Source organism: Pangasianodon hypophthalmus, chromosome 15 (assembly GCF_027358585.1).
Source record: "Pangasianodon hypophthalmus isolate fPanHyp1 chromosome 15, fPanHyp1.pri, whole genome shotgun sequence".
Lineage (NCBI taxonomy): Eukaryota > Metazoa > Chordata > Actinopteri > Siluriformes > Pangasiidae > Pangasianodon > Pangasianodon hypophthalmus.
Window position 1 is genome coordinate 14,325,001 of NC_069724.1, and position 11,153 is coordinate 14,336,153.

At 36.6% G+C, this 11,153-nt stretch overlaps 2 protein-coding genes across 2 annotated transcripts in view; both read left to right on the forward strand.

The window, feature by feature from the left end:
• The window catches only part of wdr55 (WD repeat domain 55), a 28,899-nt gene extending 27,635 nt beyond the window's left edge, over positions 1-1,264 (forward strand). The window contains exon 10 of the mRNA XM_053240382.1: positions 1,239-1,264. Coding sequence (XP_053096357.1) covers positions 1,239-1,249 — 11 coding nt within the window. The 3' untranslated portion in view covers positions 1,250-1,264. The remainder of the gene's footprint in view (positions 1-1,238) is intronic.
• Positions 1,265-1,409: 145 nt separating this feature from the next.
• LOC113543240 (uncharacterized) lies at positions 1,410-10,913 on the forward strand. The gene is made up of 8 exons (XM_026941335.3): positions 1,410-3,206; positions 3,462-3,596; positions 3,736-3,863; positions 4,185-4,321; positions 4,560-4,895; positions 4,974-5,157; positions 5,283-5,407; positions 5,584-10,913. The coding sequence occupies exons 5-8, from the start codon at positions 4,608-4,610 to the stop codon at positions 5,914-5,916; spliced, it is 930 nt and encodes a 309-aa protein (XP_026797136.1). The 5' UTR covers positions 1,410-3,206; positions 3,462-3,596; positions 3,736-3,863; positions 4,185-4,321; positions 4,560-4,607; the 3' UTR covers positions 5,917-10,913.
• Positions 10,914-11,153: the final 240 nt, after the last annotated feature.

The window sequence follows — 11,153 nt, forward strand, 5'->3', positions numbered from 1 at the left end:
TCATGAACATGACAATGAATTCAATGTTCTTTAGGGCCTTCCCAGTCACCGAATCTGAATCCAATAGCACACCTTTGGGATATGGTAGAACAGGAGATTTGCAGCAGTGGACCTAAAATTCTGCAGGAGGTGTGTGATGCAATCATGTCAACATGGACCAGAATCCCCCCATTATCTATTTTTTGAGTGGCCTGTTGTCTTTTGTACTAGAATAACGATTCAGTCAAATGCAAAGGATGAATCTGGAGACAGGATCTTCACAGTAGATAAATTTTATTTGAAGAAAGTTCAGATGAAGAAGTACAGGAGCATAGTCAGAGTTCTGTTTCGTCCTTGTCACACAACTTGTCTCCCTACCTGTCTAACTAAATGTTTGAAACCCCACCCAATATATAACAAGTTTTTTAGGTCATTTATGAGATAATGTTCAGAGAGGCTTAGCTCATTGTATGATTAAATGGTCTTCACATGAGAACATGTACCATTTGTCTATATCCTTATGCACATTCTATCTACTTATCTTATTGTTTGACATATCAGGTCAGACATATCAAGTCTACAATTCAGTCACATCATGATTGCTACATTTCAAATCCATTGTGGTGGTGTACAGAGGCAAAATTTGTTTCACTGTCCAAATACTTATCAACCTGACTGTATAATAAGTTTCATTTATGTGATAACATATTCAGAGAGGTTTAACTCATTGTATGATAAAAGGGTATTCACATGACAACATATACAACTTATCTATCTCCTTACATACATTCTGTCCACTTATGGTGGAACAGGTCAGAACACCCTGGTACAGAATACACTCACAAATAATAAGAATCAGCATAAAGAGAATGAAACAGATTTTTAAGTATAAACACACATTTATTTATGCAAGCTAACATTCATAACCTTTCCATAGTGAAAGAACATGAAATTTTACAAGACATATTATAACAATAATATGGGACATACTTCATCCTTCAGCGTACATAGCATGGGTATAGGCTGTCCAGGCCTTAATAGTTAATAGTCCATAACATACCATAATATTGTTTATCCACTTCTACAATGTTCCAAACATAATGTAGGATTTTAAGTGAACAGGCAGCAACAAAATCACAGAAGCCTGAACCAAATGTTACCAAAGAACTCCACTTAGTTCACCACAGGAACCATAAAACAATGAATCCTCGCTCATAGACACTGAGGAGCCGAGTTAATTACCGCCTGCCTAATTTCAGATTTCCTGTGAACAACAGAGGACATTAGGACATCCCAGACCAAGTAATGAACCCTCTCAGCCACAGAAACCTCTGTCAAACTCATTGATTTAAGCTGTTGGCCAAGACCAGTTGGCTCACCCAACAGGATGGTAAAGCTGATAACTTCAGGAAAAAGGCGGGGTGACTCACCCAAGGACCCTCATGGAATGAGACCTTTGTTCTCCCCAGGACCACAAAGTTCATCATCATTCACACATTATACAGAACCCAGTTTTAACAAATGCATCAGGTTACCTTACATCTCCTGAAAGGACAATGACTCTTACAATGATGCACCATGGTTTGAAAAAAATTGTTGCTTTTTTAATGTCATTAATTATGGATAATGGATAGAGAGTCGGACTTGCAACCCGAAGGTGAACCTGAAGGTTGTGGGTTCGAGTCTCGCGTCCGGCAGGGATTGTAGGTGGGGGGAGTGAATGACCAGCGCTCTCTTCCACCCTCAATACCACAACTGAGGTGAGACCCTTGAGCAAGGCACCGAACCCCAACTGCTCCCCGGGTGCCGCGGCAAAAAAAAAGGCTGCCCACTGCTCCGAGTGTGTGTTCACTACACAGCAAAAACTGGAGAGTTGAAATTTTGGTGTTAAACATTTTAGAGTTCATTTGAACTCTCAAAGTGTAATTTTAACCCATTTGGAGTTAAATTGGGCTGGGTGTTGGAGTTAATTGAGGGAGTTGATCATCAATGGTAAAATAACTCCTCAGAGAGATGCAATTATACTCCGCCCACGCAATTCAGTTGGAGAAATTTCTAGATCGCCGCCATTATCCACGTGCAGTTTGGAAGGTTAAGTAGCCTTGGGATTAAATTGAATTGAACTATTTGATTGATGCAATTAATTTAACAGTAGTACAGGATTATGTAGTATGGAACCATAGATAAGACTTGGGCACAATTGCACTAATGTATTTTAATCAAAATTATTACAGTGTGGCCACGATTTACAAAAATCTTTTCTCTGTTTGTTCTTGTATGCATGTGTTTGTATATAGCCTACGTAACGTTTGACGAATAATTACAACATAGCCACGATTTAATTATAGGATAGAACGAAATAATTTTATAAAAGCAAAAATATTCTTTCTTTATTGCCAAGACTGAATAGCCGGTGTAATTCCAAGTTGATGCTCTAGCACTTCGGTAAAGTTGGTTTTATATTCGAACTTTCAAATTATAAGTGCAATAAAGTTATGTTTGTAAAATCACAATCAATCAAAACGGGCAATTATCGTTTTAACGACATAATTGCTTGCAAATGTCCAATGTAGCGCGGTTAACAAAATAGGGACCGTCAAAAAAAAGTAATGAATTTTTCATTGTCGCCCTTGGCTTGCTGATTCGGTGGTTGCAGAGCCGCCAACTATTGCCTAAGTTTAAATGTTTATATAAATATAAAGCTGAATTGACAAAATCTGTATTGTAACGTGCTATAAAACTGAATGTGACTTGATTGTGTGCCAACCATTACCGCGCGATGCATATAATTTGCAGATGATTCCTTAGAATACCAACTTTCCATAGAGGTAACATCAAGCTTATCAGCTTTTTTAAAACGTTGAGTTCTGCAGAAATAAGAGTTCTGAGAAAATAAGCTCAAAGCTATAATGTACCGTAATTTAAAGTTTTTTTTTTATTATTAAAACAGGGTGTGGTTGATTTGCCACTGGAGGACTGCACACCGCTTACTGTCGAGGTGAAGGCTTACATCGTCTCTGTGAGGAGACTGTGCATCGGCACATCATATGTTAATGCTACAACGATATGTCGTCAGCTCTACGTTTTTTTCATTTGCAGTTAATTGTTTTGTCAGTCGCCATTGCGTGTCAAAATGCTGGTCCAGGTGAACTACGGCGAACAGCAGAAGTATGTGAAGTTGGATCGTACTGAAGGACTTTTTGACTTTCATCAGTTTCACTTAAAAGGTTTGTTTTATTTCACTTGATTAAAATGATTACATATACGATTAAAATATAATAAAATAGTTTGCATATATCGCCTGGGTCATTTCATAACGATTTCTTTGCTTTAAGCATACACTTCTGAATGCTATAATGCAACGTAAATAATGATTTTTTTTTTCAAAATTTAATTGAATTGTTAGCATCAGATTAATGTGTATTTATAATTGAGCTGTGAAGCAAGAAAGGGTTTCATTTTTATCTTTTTATCTTTTTCAGTCATTGAGAGATTTTGCTTGCCACCAGATGCAACAGTTATGTAAAAGGATGCATCAAGGACTGAAGTTGATGAAGAAATATTCAGTGACCTCATTGGACAAAGCAATGTGGTGTTGAGTGTTTTCTCCAATGATCGTAAGTTTTATTGAGTTTAAATAAGGAGCCAATCATTAAGCACACAATAAGTATGAGACATTTGCTTTTTCATGTTTAAAAATAAGATTTGTGTAGTAGTCATCGATTTTTGTAATTCTAATATTTGCTGATTTTTCAGATTTTTCAGACTCCTTCTCTTCTGAGATGTCTGACTCCAGCAGTAGCTCAAGTGCATCAACTGTCATCTTAAGTGAAGTCCCTAACAAGAGACAAAGAACTGAGGAGGCATCAGCATCTGCTAAACAGGTCAGAACTCAGAAGTCTTTCATTTATCTGAAGAATACAGAGATGAGAGCTTTCTCTTCCTCCTTTTGACAATTTTTATGCAGCAAACATTTCTATAAACCATTTCATTATATTAAATGATATATCTTAAAAAAATGTATACAAAAAAAAAAGCACGGACAGAAACCCGTCAGATTTTATAAAAAACATATCTTCATTTGTGTTCTGAAGATATCAATCTTGTAAGTTTGGACAGACATGATTAAAAAAAATTTTAATTTCTGGTTAACTGCTCTGAGTTTCTGGAAATATAATTACCATTCTCGTGTTTGTTTTATTTAGTTGATTGAAGATGTGCTAAAATCCAAGTCTGGTGGTGAAGCAGTAATACAGGAGTATCAAGCAACAGAAACGCTTACAGATGCCACAAGACGACAAATGATAAATATACTGGTGGCTCACATGATTGAAACACATGGGTATTCATTTTGCATTTCCTGTTTTCCCAAATAACTGCATGGTTATTGCATAAATTAAGATGAATAATTTGAAAAAATCTTCTTTTAGGCAACTCCCCACTAAAGCAATCAGAGAGCAGTATGCTTTAGGCATAGTGATGTTGTTTCCTTCTCTGAGAGATCCGTAATCCAAGAAAGGCTATGTAAGTTTGTTGAGATTTTGTCTTATACGTGCTTACAATTTCTGTAATGTTTTCAGGAACACTTCTATGATCCAGCAAGCAACACGGGATATATCGCCTGGCGTATGAAAACGGTCCACCGGAAGATCCGTCGAGGATCTTTGCCACCTGATAGCCCTCTTGATGTTACACCTGGAGGACCAAAAGGCCAAAGGGCTACTAATTTTACAGGGCAACTTCATGGGGATGCTTGCAAAGAAGCCATGTCTTTACTCAATCACACCACAGACAGGTCCCAAATTTTTCAGAAAATGAGAGAGACCTTTGAACATCGGCAGAAGCTTATCAAAGATCCGGGCTTTACCGTTCATATCCTCTCTACCTTCCCAAGATTTCTGGACACAAAAGGGCTGGTAAGTTTAGAATAACATGTTTTCAATAGCATACAGTTTGAGAGTATTATTTATAGTTTAATATCATCTTTCTTAAAGGTGGAACAAGACTTCACTCTGCTTTTTGATGATGAGACTTCCTCCAGACTGCTTCAGAAGTGGGACATGTTCTTCAAACCAAATGTAATAAAAGAGGCCAAGCGACTGGCTTCAACACCAGAGTTGACACAGTTGTTGCTGTCAGCTGAAACACCTGAAGAAAGTGATCCTGATGAAACAAGAAGTAAGTACACTTGAAGCTGTTAACTCTGGAAGTGTAGGCTGAACACAAATGTTTACAACTCAGTGGCTCTGTGTCCTTGTCAAACTTAAAGTTGCCAGTTAATTTACGTAAATCTCTGTTTTTAGTTCATGACCAGGAAATGGCATCCCTTTTGTTGCTGATTCATCTCCTTCCACCATCACCAGGAGGACCGAAGTGTCCAAAAATTAGTGCATGTGACGCTGTTAAAAGACTTGTCATCTTTCATAAGGTAGTTTTATTATTCAGTGTGTTGTGGGTTTCTCAAAGAGGAATGAAATTATTCACAGTCATTGCTATATTGCACTAGACAATGAGTTAATGATTCAACAGTGATTTTTATTATGTTGCTTTCTCTGTTGCTGCACATAATGTTTGTGTCTAATGTTTGGTGTTTTTCAACCCTAGTCATGCTGCAGTTTGGAGGAACATCTCAACAACACCCAGCGGCAGCATCCGTACCTCCTTGCTGTTGGACGTCAGAAAAGCAAGATTGAAAGCTTCTACATCGCCTTGGACAAGCATCTGATCCCGTGTCAGGCAAACCGCTCTCTAGGGGCATTTGATGAACTTTTCAAAGTACATTTTGTGTTTAATTTGTCTTATGACAGTGCACTTGTCAACTTTTACACGTTCCTGCAGACAACAGTGTATAACATTGATGTGGGGCAAATGAAGGAGTCACCCAGAGTCAAAGACTTGAGAGCCAGATTGCTTAACCAGACAGTAACCTTATCTTAATTGCAGCGCATTGTGAGGTTGAGAGATGCTGATCTGTTTCATTTGTAAGAAACAGCACTCTTGCAGTCAAAAGTTGAAAAGGTGAACATAGTTACTATCCTGGATCTAAGTTCAGATTGCACAGATAACTGGAGATAATCTAGGGATGCACTCAATACTGGGGTTTATTGAGTCATTTAGTAGCCATCATTTCTGTCGTCTTTGTTTAATTGATAAAAATTATTCTCAAACAGTGTACAGTGAAGACGATCCTAAAGTGATCCTTCGTGGAAAAGAAATTTATGAAATGCATTGTCAGTCTCTCCAAGAAAACCCACAGTTGAGGTCACTGTATGGTTTGAAAAAAAAATCTACACTAAACACATTGAAGTATTTTCATGTTTGCCATAACTACTCATTTGATATAATGCATGATCTTCTTGAAGGTGTGGCTCAGTATGAAATGAAATTACTTTTTGGATATCTCACACACAACTTAATTTCGGAAGAGGATTTACTTTCAAGGATTTATTCCTTTGATTATGGGTTTTTGGAACGTAAAAACCGTCCCAGAAAGGTTATATTGGAGAGTGCTTGTAATGGAATTGGTTTCAATTCCATTCAGACATCTTGTCTTCAAATAATGAACATTGTGTTTTCACCTTGTTTAACTACAGGCATGACAATTTATTTGAAGCATTTGATTGCGGACCACCACAAACTATTTAAGTCCTTGTATCCACATAAAAAAATTTTCTTCTATAAGGAAAATTGGCCCCTTATTACATATTACTATGAGATTTGAGGCCAAACACAAGCTATTTAAAGACTTTTTCAAAAATTTCAAAAACATCACAAAATCATTGGCTAAAAGACATCAGATGGTCATTGCTTATCACTGGGAAACCTTTACCCTCAAACAAAATGAGTTTGGGCCAATTAAATCATTTTCCCTTAGACCTGAGAATGTGGTCAACAATGAAATTCTTCAAATGTTGTTGTCAAAAGATGTTTTTTCAACAAGTTGGGTTAAAGTTGATGGTGTAGAATACAGAGCTGGACTTGCTGTTTGCAGTGCAATGGAAGATACAATTCCAGTTTTTTGTCAAATAAGTGATGTACTTTTCGTTGACAATAACATTTATTTACTGTCAAACAAGCTGTTTACAGAGACATTTGATGAGCACTTTCATGCTTTTAGTGGATTGCAGGGAGGTTGCTTGATGAGTGTGGCAGCGATTCTTTGGCACTGTTGTGACTGGATTCAGGAGGATTTGCAGGAACTGGTCATTACAGACTTGGCTGAGGCTCAGAGCAAGCAGGATCTCCTCATGGTGTTGAGGGGCAAGAACTTCTGAAGCTCTTGGTTGATGAGAACTCCCAAGTTGTTGATGGATGAGAACTCCCCTGGAGTAGTCTGAGGGTTTTAACCCTTTCCAGCTGGGCTGACCCCAAAGTGCTTGCTCCAATCAGCAGGATCTTAGGTCGGAGTGTAAAATGCATTTTTCTCCTCTGACTCTAATTAGCATACTGGCCGCTGAGTTATGTGCTTTTTCTAACTTTCCACAAGGTAAACTTAGAACTTCGGTCATGAATTTTGTAACACGGATGTAATACATTGTATTAAATACAAATTTACTTTATCCCAACCCTTAGGAAATTAAATAATGATCACACACATACCAAAAACCACATACTTGCTGTTATTGGTATACTCATTAATATTATGATACCTGTTAAATGATCAAAAGCATCATAACGAACTGGTGGCTATAGGCATGGTACCTATAAGGAATGGCATTAAAAAGACAAAAAATTTTTCAAACCAAGGTGCATCATTGTAAGAATTATTGTCCTTACAGGAGATGTAAGGTAACCTGATGCATTTGTTAAAGCTGGGTTCTGTGGAATGTGTGAATGGTGGTGAGAGCATTGGGATCATTGTGTTCCTGGGGAAAGAACAAAGGTCTCATTCCATGACGAGCCTCTGTTGATTCTTTCTTGAGGCCTCCCTGTGATGGCTGCATGTGAGAGAGAATGAGCACAAAAAGGTAAAAATTTACAAATTTGTTGCTGATTTTCAACAAAGACTCTGTGAAAATTGCTGTGGATAAAACTGCATGCCAAATTCTGTAATTATAAATGCATTGCATTTTGCCTTACTTCTAACAGGGCTTGTTTTCAGTATCTTGCTCCAGTTGTGTCTAACTAGGTAATTTTATCCTTCACTTCATCATTAGGTGTTCTGTGCTGAGTAGGGTGACCAAATGCAGTCTGACCAAATATGGGATGAGTAATATGTTTGTGTGGGACATGTTAAAGATGCTGAGAAATAGCTGAGGAATTGATCTAATGTCCATCTAAATGAATAAAAACATTTGCCTTTTGGTCCCTAAACAACTATACTATGTCCTCTACTTCATTTCACAGCACACCAGTTAGGCTATAGTTTCTGCTGTATGAAAGACATGATGAGCACAGCATTGTTTACAACATAACATGTTTTACAACTAATTTTACAACATAACATGTCTTCATTCATAGACATAATAACATGCATTGCTCATCAAAGGCAACTGCACTTAAGCAAAGCAGCAGATAGCCAACTACAACATAAGGCACAAAATAAAATACATGAAATAAAAAAAAAATTCAGCAGAAATGAATCCATTAATTTGGATGTCTCTGTTTCAATACCCTTTTCTTGTGAGACCCACATGCTTAACATCATATTCCCCTCCGCGAGAAATGGAAATACTGTGTTGTTACCTGAATGATCCACAGCTGTGTTTTTTTGTTTAGTGATAGTTGTTCATGAGTCCCTTGTTTGTCCTGAACAGTTAAACTGCCTGCTGTTCTTCAGAAAAATCCTTCAGGTCCCACAAATTCTTTGGTTTTCCAGCATTTTTGTGTATTTGAACCCTTTCCAACAATGACTGTATGATTTTGAGATCCATCTTTTCACACTGAGGACAACTGAGGGACTCATATGCAACTATTACAGAAGGTTCAAACGCTCACTGATGCTCCAGAAGGGAAAAACCATGAATTAAGAGCCGGTGGATGAAAACTTTTGAACAGAATGGAGATGTGTACATTTTTCTTATTTTGCCTAAATATCATGTTTTTTCATTTAGTACTGCCCTTCAGAGGCTACAGAAGATAGTTGCATGTTTCCCAGAAGACAAAATAAGTTAAATTTACCCTGATCTTCAAAAAGTTTTCACAAGGGACTCATGAACAACTATCACTAAACAAAAAAAACACAGCTATGGATCATTCAGGTAACAACACAGTATTAAGAAGTGGATGTAAACTTTTGAATGGGGTCATTTTTATAAATTAAACTATTATTTTCTCTTGTGGACTATATGTAAACATCTTATGTGAAATATCTTATTCAGGTCAGCACTAAATAAACAATAACATGCATTTTGTATGATCCCTCTTATTTTGGTAAAATAATTAACATTTTGCAGATTCTGAAAGGGGGATGTAAACCTTTGACCTCAACTGTACATTCTTTAACAAAAGATACAACCATATCTTCATTTTTTAAAAATCATTACTGTACATAGATAAAACATGATTAAATGATAACCCCTTAGCTCTGAATCTCTCCAGTTGTTTCATCCTTGAGGCATGAAGCTAGCCATTGTTCACCTGACATGTGTCTTTGTAGTAGTGTATTAGTAAATTTAGCTAAGCATATTTTAAGTCAAGTATACATGGCACCAAGGATTATGCTCATAAAGCATGTAAGTAAATTTAACTAGCATTTTTCTTTTTTTTATGAGTAAATTTTAAACTTGAGTTAAATGAACTACATAAATCACAAGGCTGCAAAAGTACACATCATCTAAACATCATTACTGTTTAATGGTCACTAACACCTTTAATGGCTCCAGAAGCAGTACTCCAATGAGTAAATGCACTTAAATCAGCCTTCATAAAACTAAACTGACAGAACCCAAAAACACTTTTTAACTTTAGCATAGTGACCTCGAAATTGTGCAACATCTTGAATATTGAATAGTGATGATGCTGTATATTTCCTTTCAAATAAATAAACTTTCAAAAAAAAAACTTTCTGTTTATTTCCATTAAAAGAAAAAAATCCCAGATTTTCAATGTGGTCTCAGACTTTTAATGGGGGCCACAGTAAATATTAGAAATTGAAAGTTGAAATTTGATTTATCATCTCATATTCTTTTAAGCTGAAACCCAAGTGTCTTCAGTGTATAGCAAAAACAAAAGATTTGGCCTTACCTTTCCAATACTTGCGGAGAGGACTGTATATAACAGTTATGTGATTCTTGGTGAGAGTTATGTAATGTTATTTGTCATATGTAATAGTGACAACTTTGTTGTTTTCCCCTGTTATCTGTAAGCATTAGAGTAAAGCTATCATCTGATTAAAGCTGACTAAAGCTGAGTACAAAGTTATCATCAACTCGTGGATACTAAATAATGTCTACATTTACATACACTTTATAAAAGCATGAATATCAGTGGGGTTAGGCACTTCTGGTTCACTGTAAGTTAACAGATCATCTGGATTCATACTAAGCATATATATTAAGATTCCATTAGCCTTTAATGTAAAGGATTTTTGTGTCATTATTTTTAGTAAGGTTAGAGGATGTCTCCATTTCAATACCCAACTTATTCATTGCTTTGTTCATTTCATGAACCAGTTTTTCTATACTTTCATAATATCCTTATGTGATTTGACAGAGATAGTATTCTATTCTGTTTACACCATCCATCAGACTCACTTGAAATAGGCAGTCATGCTCAGTTACGAGTACTCATTGTGAATATGCTAGACTTTCAGAAGAGCAGTTTCCCACCTTTCAAATCTATGGGTTTGGCAAATCTATTGTAGCATACAACCGTATTATTAGGGTAAATGGCCATGGATGAGTTGCTTGGGAGGTTCAAAAGGAACCCGCACTCACCCATGGTTTAATGATCTTTTTCAAGCTGTATGTTAACCATGTATTTGGCTGGAACCTAAGAATTGAATTTATCAGGCCACCCCACAGATTTCAACAGACAAACTATTTTCCGGTTTCCGGTCTTTTCAGCCAAGATTTTCTCTATTTTGTCTTGTCTTTTCCAATGATAATCTTTTGTAACTCGGGTTCATAAAACATTCCCTTAATTGTTTCAACATCGTAGTCTTGCAATTTGTATACTAGGGGATCTCTTGGTATCCACTTGCAAATCATAAAATTTTCATATAGTTTTTCAAT